The following is a 15500-nucleotide window of genomic DNA, read 5'->3' on the forward strand; positions in this document are numbered from 1 at the left end:
TTAAGCCTGTTTCCTGGCACGCCCCTTAAGAGTTTTTATTCTAAGTGTCCTGCCTCCTGGAGGGTGGAGCTTAAACCCCTAGAGTCCCTGTGTCCCCCTATCGACTACAGAGAAACAGATTTAACGGTGAGTAACAAAAAATCCTGTTTTCTCATTTTACTATGCTACCTATAGCTGCTGTATTTACAGTTTATTGTATAATCTGCACACAGACGAGAAGAGTGAACCTCCTCAAGTTATGAATGCATTAATGAGGCTGAACCAGCTTAAGCCAGGTCTGCAGTACAAGCTAATCTCACAAACTGGACCTGTACATGCTCCTGTCTTTACTATGTCGGTGGAAGTGGATGACAAGACATTTGAAGCTTCAGGTCCTTCAAAGAAGACCGCAAAACTTCATGTAGCAGTCAAGGTACACATCTGCATATGTTGATATATTGCACAGCCTGTTAGTGTGTTTTGTATAGAATTTAGAATGGATCATTAACTTTACTTCTAGGATACAGCTTTGAGCTTATTAAAGGATAAGAAAACCTTTAAAATAAGTGTAAAATTGACGAGGGTGCTATTTTAAGCCCTTTTGTAATTTGCATTCATTTATTTTTTTTTATTTCAAGATATTAAGGGATACATGTACTGTTAATATGAATGAATTGTTAAAACAGCACCACCTGCTGGTCAGTTTCCAACCAGTCTGACCAATAAGTAGTCCAAGGAAGTTGCCAGGAGAAAGAGGCAGCTCAGACGTTCCTCTGCGTAGGAAAATAATTCCTAAGCAGAAGAACATCAGAGCAGCATCTTTCTTTCTCCTGACAACATCCTTGACTACTTGGTGGTCAGACTGGTCAAACTGACCAGCAGGTGGTGCTGTGGTAACAAAATTCATTCATATTAACAGTGCATGTATCCCTTAATATCTTGGAATAAAAAATAATGTAAATTACAAAAGTACTTAGAATGGCACACCATTTACAATCACTTATTTTAAAGGTTTACTTATCCTTTAATGTAGTTTTAGAGCCTTTTTTTTATTGCTTTGACTAGGCAAATACAAAATTGTTTTTTTTTTTTGGAATTTTATATAATGGCCCTGTAATATAATATAATGGCCCTTTAAAGGTATTGTTGTCTATGACGGTAAAGACACTAAGATCTGGTCAGTAGTTGTTGGACCGGCATACATGGTGGTTTATAACATCATAAAGTCTGGTTATTGTCAACCTTTTACTTCTCGGGCTACATTGGTTAAATAGCATTCCAACTGAATAAAACTGTTTATAAACTTGCTAAACTGCAGACTTGTTTAATTTGGTGGTCCTCTTCACCTAAGGTGCTGCAAGACATGGGTCTCCCTACTGGTATGGAAGAAAAGGAAGAAGGGACGGACGAATCAGAACAGAAACCGGTTGTACAAACTCCAGCACAACCAGATGATTCTGCTGAAGTTGATTCTGCTGCTCTAGATCAAGCTGAGGTAAAGTTTTCATAGACTGGTGTGTAGATTTTAATAAAAAAAAGTCTCATAATTCCAGTCCCAAATTTGCCCTTAATCCATGTCTTTTAAATTATGTGTAATAAAATATCCCTCAACATTTTTAGGTTTCATTTGAAACCATATTAAAGGTGACTTAATGTTTGTGTTGCAATATTGCTTATATTTAAAATGCCAACTGTTTAATTTTAGAAATGGCTCATTGTTTCATCTTTCCAGTTTTTGTTCTAGAACTACATTTGACCCTGGTGTCTATTTATCTAAACAAAAATGCCCCTCACCCAGTGATTCAGATATTATTCATGTTATTCATGTTACCCTAGCACTCTCAATCTTGTGCAGTTACTGAAACTAGAATTTCCTGTCTAGAGTGCAAAGCAGCAGGGACCTATTCTTACAAAGCATGGCAAGAACCCTGTCATGGAACTGAATGAGAAAAGGCGTGGCCTGAAATACGAACTGATTTCAGAGACTGGTGGAAGCCATGACAAGCGCTTTGTAATGGAGGTAAGTTGGCTCTGTTTAACCTGCATTTGCCAGGGAAGTCTTGCTGTATTAGAACGCAGTCTCAGCTTTGTTTGTTTTTTAAATTAGGTTGAGGTTGATGGCGTGAAGTTCCAAGGATCTGGCTCTAATAAGAAAGTGGCAAAAGCTTATGCTGCACTTTCTGCCCTGGAAAAACTCTTCCCAGACTACACAATGTACACAGAAGCTCCCAAGAAGAAGAGGCCTCCTATGATGCCAAGAGGTGGACCCAAATTTGCAGGAAAGGTGTGTTAATAATGGATGCTATTGGGAGTGTATGTCTACTAATGTAAACCACTTGTACATTTTCAGTGGTATGTTATGTAGCAAGAGCTGTTGAAAGGGTGTGAACTAGTCACAAAGATGACCTAAATTCAACTTAGAAAATCTTGACAGAGGACCTTTCTCGTTTCACAGCATAATCAAGGTTTTGGAATGATGTACAGTGAGGTACCCCCTCCCCAAGCCATGAGAGGTCGTGGTAGAGGAGGAATGAATCGTGGTAGAGGAAGAGGCCGAGGTGGATTTGGTGGCGGCTACATGAATTCAGGTAGGTTCTGGTACATATTAAATGCAGTAATCCGTGATATTTCTGGAAAATTTGCTTGAAGGGGGTGCATGAGTGCCACACTTAAAGGGAGCTATAGCAAAAATGAAAATTTAATATAAGCTTTATCATACTGAAATAAGAAACTTTGTAAATATTCTGCATAATTTCTGAAATCAAGTTTAAGTTCACTATTCCTCTCTCCGCATCTGTTTCTCTCCGTTCTGTCTTCATGCAGCATTTGGGTGTCAGATGAATGATCCAATATATCTTATAGATGGGCTTCTTTTCCTAGCAGATGTATTAGAGCTTGCTCAAATAACTGATTCCAGTACAAACAATGTAACTGCCTTTTGCACAAATTCTGCATGTAGAGAGACATGATGTCTGGTGATTTTAATAATGAGCTTTAAAACATCTAGGCATAAGATATATTGGATCTAACTAGATTATCTAAAAACCAAACTGCTGCATAAAAAAACAGAATGAAGAGAAACAGATGCGAAGAGGGATAGTGAACATTAACTTAAAAATTATGTACAGTTTCTGAAATTGATCATATTTAGAAAACTTCATCTTACATTGAATTTTTAAGATGGTTCCCCTTTAACTTTCTTCTAGTCCTCTATTCTGCTTATTCGCAGCAGATTTATCTGGACTGCTGTCCAGCTACCAAAAAGCCAATCTCAACCCATTATTGGCACCACCAGGAAAAAATTTTTTTGTGTTGCTCCCAAACTCCTTTTACATGTGTGTGGCGAACGGGTAAAAATTGTTGGGGACCCCTCCTAGAATATAGGGGAGAGTAGGCTAAAAATTCGGCTTAAGCCTTATTGCACTCATTTTGAACAATTGGAGGCGTACTGCATAAATGAAGTGGTCCCTGTTGGTTTAGGGTTTTTTCTGCCCTATTTTAGTGTGATGACTTGCACTCTTGCCTCCTAAATATATCACCTTTCCCCTTCAATAGGTGGCTATGGTGGAGGTTATGGTGGAAACTACAACTATCAAACTTCTGCAACAGCAGGATACAGTAAGTTCACTTCTACAACATAACTTGCTTAAATACTGATTTTACTCTAATCCTCTCCTGTTTGTACACATTTTGTTTTTCACCAATAACTTGCTTTACTTCAGCCCTGAGGGGCTGATCAAAGGCTGTGTATACTTTCTAGATTATAAAGGCTGACAACCTGACTCTTGCAAATGTAAAGAACACTAGTGATGTAGAACATTCAGATGGAGATAGTTGACTTTGGTCAGCTCTTCTGAGTTATCTGTGGAAAAGCAGCCTATTTGTCAAATGCATTCTAGTTTATGCATAGTGCTGTTTGTCGTTTTTTTACATTTCTCTGCTTTGGTTTAACAAAGTGAGACCACATACAACTCACATCCTCATTTATGCCTTTCCCCCTTTTTCACCACTTGGAGCAGCACCTAGATTTTTAGTGGGAGGGGGAGACGGGAGCAGAGAAATCTAAAACATTGTACAAAAATTGTGGCTTAGTGCCCCTTTACAAAAGAATTCTAATTCTTTTTTTTTTTTTTCTCTGCTGTCTCCCCCTTTTTGTAGGTGACTTTTTCACAGACTGCTACGGTTATCATGATTTTGCATCAGCCTAGACCATCTCTAGAGTATTGTACCCACACACAACACCTTTTAAATCCAGTCTCTTGAAGTACAAAGCCAAGAACGTTCTACTTTTTTTTTATTTTTCCATCTCCCTTTCCCTTGTACATGACCGAGTTCTCGGATGCACACCTCAAGCTTTCTGACTTTAATCCCATGGCAATGTATACAGTTTTGGCAGATAACCTTCCCTGGGACATTTTTAATGCCGGAACGAGATTTTAAATTGGCCAGTTACTGCACTCTTCGTTTCTCTATAAACTGAAGCCACTGTTCTTGAAGCATAGCTTTAAGGGCACTTTAACATTTTTTTTAAAACTTATTTTTTTTTACTGAAATCTTAAGTGTTTTTATTGTCTTAAAGTTGTATTCATTTGTTTTGGATTTTTGACGTGGTCATGTTTTAATAAACCTTGTTAAAACTACTGTGGATAAGCTCCTTTTTGTACATCTTGCTTTGGGTTCAGTGCTTTTCTGAAATTAGCTGTATTTTTCCTTTTTAAAGCATCTATTTTAGAACTGCTAATATGGGTAACCTTTGGCATCCCAACTGTTGCAGAATTCCCTGCTTCCCTGCAACTTGGAAGGGCTAATTCACCAATGAGCAGCCTAATAGCAGGAGCGCCATAGGTTCTTTTAAGTAGCAGTAACATCAAATTTTTTTTACAAAATGTTTGTATATAAGGGGGAAAAAACCCACCAAGGCTTATTTAACTTTAAAATTGCAAGAAATAACTTACCGATACTCCGCTTACGCTCCTCTTCAGAAAAGGTGACAGGGTAACAATCCATTGTGTGGCGCTCTATTTCTCCTCCCTGGCTATCTCCTTTAGAAGGCAGGGAGGAAAAATCGAGGAGAAATTTAGTGTTTGAATTATTTGCCTTCTGACTCATTCCGGCTTTCAAATGGGGGTCACTGACCCCATCTAAAAACAAAAGCTCTAAGGCTACTCGATCCTTTCTATTCAGGCCTCTCCTATTTATATTCCACTCTTATTCAAAGCAATGTATGGTTGCTATGGTGATTTGGACCCTAGCAACCAGATGGCTGAAATTACAAACAAGAGAGCTGCTGAATGAAAAGCTAAATAACTTAAAACAAGTAGTAAAATGAAAACCAATTGCAAATTGTCTCAGAATATCACTCTATATCATACGAAAAGTTAATTCAAGGGTGATCAACCTCTAAGTCTTGCTACAGATTCTGTTCAGTCCTCAAGCCATTTAAATGGCATCAAGGTTGGTTAACAGAGTGTCTCACACAAAGGGAAATTCTGAATTTTTGATCCAAGGGCAGAAAACAATTCAAAATCACCCACATTCACTTGTTTTACAAATGTTGCTGTGGTTGCTTCTATAAATTTTATTTTTTCCTGCCATTTGACCTACTTGTTGCTCCTGGGACAATGTGTCTTTGTCCTTCAAGGGGAACTTTAATATAAAATTGTTGGGAATGTTAAAATTGTACAGTCATCTTTGCGATTCAGGTCACGTGATGCTACATAGAAACCCTGTGCTTATTTGCAGTTGTGGGTTCACAACAAACTCTTGGTTCTACAACTCCTACTCTTGAGTTATTGGGACGGAAATCAAAGCTGTAATGTATAATACTAATGTCAGCATCATGATTTCATCCTGACCTTGGACACCCCTCCGAAATAGTTGTGCTCTGGCATAACCTCTTGTGCAATGACCCTTCTCTGCAGATTTTAGCGGTGTACCTCCTGGTATTAAACCTTTTAAATAAGTGAGTGTAAAATTGATGAGGGTGCTGTTCTAAGCACTTTTGTAATTTACATTCATTATTAGATCTATTCCAAGATATTAAGGGATACATGTGCTGTTAATATGAATGAATTGTTACAACAGCGCCACCTGCTGGTCAGTTTCCCACCAGTCTGACCACCAAGGAAGTTGTCAGGAGAAAGAAAGAGGCTGCTCTGATGTTCTGCTTAGGAAAGATGTGAGGTTTCGAATTCTTTTTGGTTGTCTGAAAGGCCTTTGCAGTGTGGCAGGTTTATACCCCCTAACTTATCAAGCTGCTTGAGCAGAGAGGTTTGCTAAAACTATACTTGTGGAAGTATCTTGCTGTACCAAATTGACGTTTATTTGGCTCATTGTGCTCTTATGAGTGAATTCATTTCATTCTGGCTGCCCTAATTAACTGTGTTTTAAAGGAGAAGGAAAGCTACAGAGGCATTTTATTGCCAATAGATTAGCTGCAATAGTGCAAGCTAGAATGCTATATTTATTCTGTAGAATGTTTTACCATACCTGAGTAAAAAGCTCTAGAAACTCTGTTTGTTTAGAATAGGAGCTGCAGTATTAATGTGGTGTGACATCACTTCCTGCCTGAGTCTCTCCCTGCTCTGGGCTCAGATTACAGTAGAGAAGGGAGAAGTGGGCGGAGAGGAGCAAACTGAGCATGCTCTTGCCCAGGGCAATGAGGTTTAAGCTGAAGGCAGGAAGTCTGATACAGAAGCCCATGTGTACACAATAGAAGGAACGAAATGCTGTGTTTCTTTTGACAGGGGACTCAGAGCAGCACTACTTTGGGGGTTTACTGGTATATTTAGATGGACCTTTCTGATAAGGCTTACTTAGTTTTAACCTTTCCTTCTCCTTTAATAGAAAGGGGAACTATCGTGAGAATGAAGTTAATATAAGCTTCCTGAAATAAGAAACTTTCTAAATACTATCAATTAGAAATTCTGCATTGTTTTTGAAATACGTTTAATTTCACTATTCCTCTCTCAGCATCTGTTTCTCTTCATTCTCTCTTCATGCAGCAGTTGGGTGTCAGATATTCATTGACAGTTAGATCCAATATATCTTATAGGGGAGCTTCCTTTCCTAGCAGATGTATTATTTGAGTAAGCTTTAACTGATTCCAGTACAGAGAAAATCTAACAAAATAACTGACTTTTGCACAAATCCTGCATGTAGAGAGACATGTCTGGTGATCCTGCATGTATGTAGAGAGACATGATGTCTGGTGATTTTAATAGTGAGCTCTAATACATCTTCTAGATAGGGCTGCACCGAATTCGGCCGAATCCTTGGTGAAAGATTCAGCTGAACCGAATCCTAATTTGCATATGCAAATTAGGGGCAGGGACAATGTGGGGAAAATTCTTTAGTTGTAAAAACATCCCTATGTGCCCCTAATTTACATATGCAAATTTGGTTCGGCCAGGCGCAAGGATTTGGCTGCATCCGAACCCTGCTGAAAGACCAAATCCTTGATTCGTTGCATCCATGCTTCTAGACAAAAGGAGCCCCCTGTAAGATATATTGGATGTAACGGTCAGTGAATATCTGACACCAACTGCTGAATGCAGAGAGAATGAAGAGAAACGGATGCTGAGAGGAATAGTGAAGATAAACTTTTGACTGTATTTAGAAAGTTTTTCAGTATGCGGAGGCTTCTATTAAATTTTCATTCTAGTTCCCCATTACAATATAGCGCAGTACGTATGTGCATTGATTGACCTCTAAGTGGCAATATGTGGGTGTATACAAGCAGCATGCTCATCTTATACTAAACAAAAAAGAGGGCTCTACAAAAAAGGCTAACAATCTCTAAAAAAAAAAGGCAACATAGATAATAAGAGACTTTGGATTCTGTTAACATTCTAGTAAATGCAAAAGTCCCTGCTTCTGATCTGTAAGTTTATTTCTAAAGTTAAAAGGGACTTTTAGGAATTGTTTGACTGATTTTCACATACGTGATGAGGTTAGTTATTGCTGCATATTATCATGCAGTTCCATGTTCTCCTGGTTAATAAAGGAATTTCTCTGTTCTTTTTGGGATACAAATGTGATGTAGCCAAAGTATTTCTCTGTACCTGAATCATGATGCTGCTCCCTGGTTATATACACGTGGTGCTTGTAGTACTTATCTGTTATCTACTGTGTATCCTGTGCTTGAATGGCTGCCCCCATGGCTACACAGCAGCTTGTTTATATAAACTATAGTAGTACTTATCTGTTATCTACTGTGTATCCTGTGCTTGAATGGCTGCCCCATGGCTACACAGCAGCTTGTTTATATAAACTATAGTAGTACTTGTCTGTTATCTACTGTGTATCCTGTGCTTGAATGGCTGCCCCCATGGCTACACAGCAGCTTGTTTATATAAACTATAGTAGTACTTATCTGTTATCTACTGTGTATCCTGTGCTTGAATGGCTGCCCCATGGCTACACAGCAGCTTGTTTATATAAACTATAGTAGTACTTGTCTGTTATCTACTGTGTATCCTGTGCTTGAATGGCTGCCCCATGGCTACACAGCAGCTTGTTTATATAAACTATAGTAGTACTTATCTGTTATCTACTGTGTATCCTGTGCTTGAATGGCTGCCCCCATGGCTACACAGCAGCTTGTTTATATAAACTATAGTAGTACTTATCTGTTATCTACTGTGTATCCTGTGCTTGAATGGCTGCCCCATGGCTACACAGCAGCTTGTTTATATAAACTATAGTAGTACTTGTCTGTTATCTACTGTGTATCCTGTGCTTGAATGGCTGCCCCCATGGCTACACAGCAGCTTGTTTATATAAACTATAGTAGTACTTATCTGTTATCTACTGTGTATCCTGTGCTTGAATGGCTGCCCCATGGCTACACAGCAGCTTGTTTATATAAACTATAGTAGTACTTGTCTGTTATCTACTGTGTATCCTGTGCTTGAATGGCTGCCCATGGCTACACAGCAGCTTGTTTATATAAACTATAGTAGTACTTATCTGTTATCTACTGTGTATCCTGTGTTTGAATGGCTGCCCCCATGGCTACACAGCAGCTTCTTTATATAAACTATAGTAGTACTTATCTGTTATCTACTGTATATCCTGTGCTTGAATGGCTGCCCCCATGGCTACACAGCAGCTTGTTTATATAAACTATAGTAGCACTTATCTGTTATCTACTGTGTATCCTGTGCTTGAATGGCTGCCCCATGGCTACACAGCAGCTTGTTTATATAAACTATAGTAGTACTTATCTGTTATCTACTGTGTATCCTGTGCTTGAATGGCTGCCCCATGGCTACACAGCAGCTTGTTTATATAAACTATAGTAGTACTTGTCTGTTATCTACTGTGTATCCTGTGCTTGAATGGCTGCCCCATGGCTACACAGCAGCTTGTTTATATAAACTATAGTAGTACTTATCTGTTATCTACTGTGTATCCTGTGCTTGAATGGCTGCCCCATGGCTACACAGCAGCTTGTTTATATAAACTATAGTAGTACTTATCTGTTATCTACTGTGTATCCTGTGTTTGAATGGCTGCCCCCATGGCTACACAGCAGCTTCTTTATATAAACTATAGTAGTACTTATCTTATCTACTGTCTATCCTGTGCTTGAATGGCTGCCCCCATGGCTACACAGCAGCTTGTTTATATAAACTATAGTAGCACTTATCTGTTATCTACTGTGTATCCTGTGCTTGAATGGCTGCCCCCATGGCTACGCAGCAGCTTGTTTATATAAACTATAGTAGTACTTATCTTATCTACTGTAGGATTTACTGGTTACCTTTTGAAATGCAAGCATCTTATTGGTTGCTGCTACTGGGCATACTTAGTACCTTATATTACAAATGGAGGTTAATGTCTATGTCCACCTTAATGACCAATTTAAGTGTCTTTAACAGACTGTTCTTAATCATACAAAAATTCACATTAACTCTCCAGTTTGTCCAAAGGGGTGTGTGGTTCATTTTGCTCCTTACCTATGCTGCAATATCTTATGCCCACAAGATTATCATATGCCTCTGTTTTAAAGGGGTGGTTCACCTTTAGATTAACTTTTAATATATTATAGAATGACTAAAGCTAAGAAATTTAAATTAGTTTTTCAATAATTTCCCTTCTCCTGATGCTTTCCAGCTTTCAATTGGGGGTCACTGACCCCAGCTAACCACATGCTCTGTAAGGCTACAAATGTATTGTTATTGCCACATTTATTATTCATCTTTCTAGTCAGGCCTCTCTTATTCATATTCCAGTCTCTTAATAAAATCAGTGTATGGTTGTTAGGGTAATTTGGACCCTAGCAACCAGACTGCTGAAATTGCAAATTGGAGAGCAGCGAAATAATTTAAAAACCACAAATGAAAACCAATTGCAAATTGTCTCAGAATATCACTCTCTACATCATACTAAAAGTTAACTTTAAAGATGAAAACCCCCTTTAAGTAAAGCTAGAAATGGGCTGGGGCCTGCCAGCCAAGTTGCCAACTGGAGGTGAGGGGGCACTAATTGAATCTGAACTTGATCTTTCTTTCTTGCAACTTGATCCTCTTTCTTGCAACTTGATCCTCTCTTACCTGCAACTTGATCCTCTCTTACCTGCAACTTGATCCCGTCTTACCGGCAGCTTGACCCTCTCGTACCGGCAGCTTGACCCTCTCGTACCTGCAGCTTATTGTTTGACATGTAGATTGGAGAGTTGTCCACACTGCATGCCAAAAGCGTTTTAAAATATTGAAAGATTAACTTGCTATTTGTCCGATATTGTGCAAACTTATTTTCCTGTCATTTTTTTGTGATCACTGCATTTCTATGTTGCAGGTCAGTTCTATAGCAATGGAGGAGCTTCAGGCAATGCAGGAGGGGGTGGTGCAGGAACTGGTGGGTACAGCTCTTACTATCAGGGGGACAGTTATAGTGCACCTACTCCACCAAAACCTTTTGTAAACAAGAAGCCACCCCCTCCTCAACAACAGCAGCAACAACAACCGCCCCCACAGCATGCCAGCAACCCTCCCAAACCTTCCTATAACCAAGGCTACCAGGGCCATCAAGGTGGACAGCAGCAGCAGCAGCAACAACAGCAGCAGCAGACTTACAACCAGAATCAGTACAGCAACTATGGGCCACCTCAGAAACAAAAAGGTGGCTATAACCAGGGGGCACAGGGAGCTGGAAGTGGTGGATCTTACAACTACTCCAACTCTTACACAGGCGGTACAGCCCCTGGTAAGTAATGGTGTTTTGGTGAGCTGTTACCTTGTGGATAACATGCACCTGAAAAAAATCGCCAGTCAAAATTATTCTGGTATACACATTACAGGAATTGTTCAGTGTAAAAATGAAAACTGGGTAAATAGGCTCTGCAAAATAAAAAGTGTTTCTAATGTAGTTAGTTAAAAATGTAATGTATAAAGGCTGGAGTGACTGGATGTGTAACATAATAGCCAGAACACTACTTCCTGCTTTTCAGCTCTCTTGCTTTCTACTGATTGGTTACCCGGCAGTAACCAATCAGAGACTTGAGGGGGGGGCACATGGGACATAACTGGTCAGTGAGTTTGTAATTGATCCTCAGCATTCAGCTCAGATTCAAAAGCAACAGTTATGTCCCATGTGGCCCCCCTTATAGTCACTGACTAACTACTTCCTGCTTTTCAGCTCTGAGTGTTCTGGCTATTATGTTAGACATCCAGTCACTCCAGCCTTTATACATTAAATTTTTGCCTAATTATATTAGAAACATTTTTTATTTTGCACAGCCTATCTATTTACCCAGTTTTAATTTTTACACTCAATTGTTCCTTTAAAGTACTGGGTAAATAGTCTGTCCGAAAGAAAAAGGCTTCTAATAGTTAGACTCACTGCAGCATTTGTACATTGCCCCTTTGGCTAACATATAATCCGAAACACTTCTCTCTCCTTTGTAGCTTGAAGGCCACATGAGAGATAACTGTTCAGTTAGTTTTGCTTTTGAATCTGATCTGAGTGCTAAGGATCAAACGCAAACTTCACTAAACAGTTGTGACCCGTATGGCTTTCCTTCAAGCTACTGACTGGTAACAAGAGAGCTGCAAAGGGAGGCTGCAGTGCTCTGGCTATTAGTCTCTGTTCATTACAGCCTTTATACCATTAAACATTTTTGGCTAACTATATTAGAACTTTTTTTCCCCCACTCCTTTTTAGCCAACTTCATTTTTACACTGAACAGTTGCTTTTAAATGACCCACAAACTGGCCCGAACTCTCTCCCACTTCACAAAATAATTTTTAACCACTTGAATTCTATAAAATGTGGGTAGCATTGGTGTTCCATGTTCTAAACTCTCCCTGATCTTTAGGGTACGGCAGTGGAGAGGGTGCAGGAGGGCGAGGCGGCAGCTCTTACACAGCGCCAAGCTCTGGTTACAACACAGGCGCACACTCCGGCTATGGTGGAGCCAGCAGTACTTCGACGTACCAAGGCAAGAAGCTATTTAGTGCCAACCTCCCTTAAAATTAGCGGGAGTGTTTTAGGATGCTGTCATGATTTTAATGGTTTATTGTATTGCTATCCCACTGTGTGCCTTGAACATTGCTTATTTTACTATTTAAAGGGAAGCTGCCACAAAAATAAATTTAATATTAGCTTCAGCACACTAAAATAAGACTTTCTAAATACAATCAATTAAATATTCTGTATCGTTTCTGAAATCAAGTTTATCTTCACTATCCCTCTCTCAGCATCTTTCTCTTCATTCTGTCTTCATGCAGCAGTTGGGTGTCAGATATTCATTGACAGTTACATCCAATATATCTTATAGGGGGGCTCCTTTTGCCTAGAAGATGTCTGGTGATTTTAATAGTGAGCTCTAATACGTGAGCTCTAATACATCATGTCTCTCTACATGCAGGATTTGTGCAAAAGGCAGTTATTTTGTTTGCAACTGGAATCTGTTATTTTAGTGCGCTCTAAAAAAGGACACCCCCCATAAAATATATTGGGTCTAACTTTTAATGAATATCCACACCCAACTGCTGCATGAAGAGAGAATGAAGAGAAACAGATGCTGAGAGAGGAATAGTGAAGATAAACTTGATTATTTCAGAAAAGATGCAGAATATTTAATTGATTGTATTTAGAAAGTTTCTTATTTCAGCATGATGAAGCTAATATTAAATGTTCGTGATAGTTCCCCTTTAAACTAAAATGGTTTGTCTGGAATTTTGATTGTTAAACTTTTAATACTAGAATGGTTTGCTGTTAAAGGATAAGTAAAGGATAAGTAAACCTTTAAAATAAGTGAGTAAGTGAGATGATTTCGCTATTCTAAGCACTTTTGTAATTTACGTAATTTTTTTTCTTTTAATTTCAATATATTAAGGGATACATGTAACAATTAAATTTATATTAACAGCACAACAGTTTACCACCAGTCCGACCGCCAAGTAGTCAAGGAAGTTGTCAGGAGAAAGAAAGAGGCTGCTCTGATGTTCTTCTGCTTAGGAAAACAATTAGAAACCTCTATCACATCTTTCCTAAGCAGAAGAACATCAGAGCAGCTTCTTTCTTTCTCCTGACAACTTCCTTGACTACTTGGTGGTCAGACTGGTGGGAAACTGACCAGCAGGTGGCGCTGTTGTAACAAAATTCATTCATATTAACAGTACATGTATCCCTTAATATCTTGGAATTTAAAGAAAATAATGAATGTAAATTGCAAAAGTGCTTAGAATAGCAATTTTACATTCACTTATTTTAAAGGTTTACTTATCCTTCAATAGATTTTTAGCACAGGGTTCCTTAGGGTGCACTTAAGTGTTGTTTTGAAAATGTCATCTTCCCATAGAGACTCAACAGTGTTGAGCCATCCACAATTACATTTTTGTATGGAAAATGTAAAAGTTGGTTTAATTTGGTCTAAATTAATCTATTTGGCAGTTTTGAGTCACTTGAAGTACAGTTAGCTTATTTTAAGATTTAATTACTTGATAGTTGGTAAAACTTAAAATAAAAATGTATCTGAATGTTCTTGGCTTTGTATGTTAATGAAATGAACTATCTTTCTAGGTTACACGCAGTCTAATTACAATCAAGGTCCCCCCGGACAGAACTACAGTGGCCCTCCAAATAATTACCAGCAGCCTCAGGGAGGAGCTGGGAGTTACAGCAGGAATACAGAACACAACATGAGCTACCAGTACCGATAAACTCTCTCGTCCAATCATCTCCCTACAAGGAGTCCCAAGCTTTTGTTACCACTTCTCGTTTTAACACACCATTAAGGGATGTTCTGCTCTTAACCACCTCCTTGTTGTAGTGCTTTTATGTAACGGCATCACTCTCCCTCTCTTTTTTTTATTTCCACATCTTCTCAAATTGGTCCCTCAGCCGTATTGTCAAAACTCTTGGAAACAGCCTTGTCTGTAACGTGTAAGGTTTGTGGGTTTTTTTTTTATCAGCCCTTGTCGTATAATTGTTGAACTTGGAACTGTAGAGAACGTGGTCTTGGAAATGCATCGTAATATTTCAGGGGGGAAGGATGTAGTCAATGAAGGCTAAAAATAAGCTTAACAAAACCTTTCTGGTCTTGGGATTCGACTTACACCCTCCTTTCTATGTGTAGCAGTGATGTGGCAGTATGAGCGGTTGTGTACAGATATTGTATGTTTACTATCTTTTTATTGTTAGCACATGTACAATTCATAACCCCAAGCAAATAAGGTTTTGCACTACCCCATGGAAGACTGAGAATCTGGTATAACAGCTCTTGGGCATCACTTTCACTGTCCAGCTTGTATTTGGCACTATCACTGCTACACACAGGATAGGAGCTACACACAGGATAGGAGCTACACACAGGATAGGAGCTACACACAGGATAGGAGCTACACACAGGATAGGAGCTACACACAGGATAGGAGCTACACACAGGATAGGAGCTACACACAGGATAGGAGCTACACACAGGATAGGAGCTACACACAGGATAGGAAGAGGGGACTTAGCCTGTTTTGTAAGTAAGGGAAGTTTTAACCTTGAGCAGAATCTTCATCCGTTTTCGCCTCCATTTCCTCATCGTTAAAATAATTCTGTGAAGTGACTTTAACAAGCTTTATGTATTTTAATGCGTTAGTGTTTTTGACATTTTTTGTTTTTCCCCATTTTATAAGTGCGTTTATTTTAAGAATACAGTGGGATGTTTTTTTGTATGTCTCGTATCATTCAGGCAGTATCTGGAGTGAACCGAAACATAGGTGAATAAAATGTAAAAAAAAAAAAAAGTGGTCTTAGTTTTGTCTCCCCCCCCTTCAAAAAAAATGAACTATGACTAATCAGCAGTGCAGCACAAGCCAGATGTATTGCCTCTGCCAAGGAAAATCCAGGCAAAGTTGATACAAGACTAGAAACTTGCAGCCTTTTCACAAGTCAAAAACTAGACGGTGGCCCTGTTGAGGGAACTACACTTTTACACAAATAAGAGCAGCATAGATATTAGGGGACAGATTTATCAAAGGTACAGTGAGAGGTTTTTTTTTTTTAATTTACCTCAACTTGTA

At 38.9% G+C, this 15500-nt stretch overlaps 1 protein-coding gene across 5 annotated transcripts in view; it reads left to right on the forward strand.

Moving 5' to 3' along the window:
• The window catches only part of ilf3.S (interleukin enhancer binding factor 3 S homeolog), a 31101-nt gene extending 15877 nt beyond the window's left edge, over positions 1-15224 (forward strand). For 3 of the 5 annotated variants that reach the window (XM_018239497.2, NM_001090461.1, XM_018239496.2), the window contains exons 12-20: positions 213-412; positions 1331-1474; positions 1862-1999; positions 2087-2263; positions 2435-2567; positions 3535-3597; positions 10783-11190; positions 12302-12424; positions 14011-15224. In XM_018239497.2, the coding sequence (XP_018094986.1) occupies positions 213-412; positions 1331-1474; positions 1862-1999; positions 2087-2263; positions 2435-2567; positions 3535-3597; positions 10783-11190; positions 12302-12424; positions 14011-14150 (1526 nt within the window). In that variant the 3' untranslated portion in view covers positions 14151-15224. Of the gene's footprint in view, positions 1-212; positions 413-1330; positions 1475-1861; positions 2000-2086; positions 2264-2434; positions 2568-3534; positions 3598-4137; positions 4620-10782; positions 11191-12301; positions 12425-14010 lie in introns of those variants that run through there. The other 2 variants (XM_018239499.2, XM_018239502.2) reach the window with 2 other exon arrangements.
• Positions 15225-15500: the final 276 nt, after the last annotated feature.

The sequence above is a fragment of the Xenopus laevis genome, chromosome 3S, assembly GCF_017654675.1.
Source record: "Xenopus laevis strain J_2021 chromosome 3S, Xenopus_laevis_v10.1, whole genome shotgun sequence".
Lineage (NCBI taxonomy): Eukaryota > Metazoa > Chordata > Amphibia > Anura > Pipidae > Xenopus > Xenopus laevis.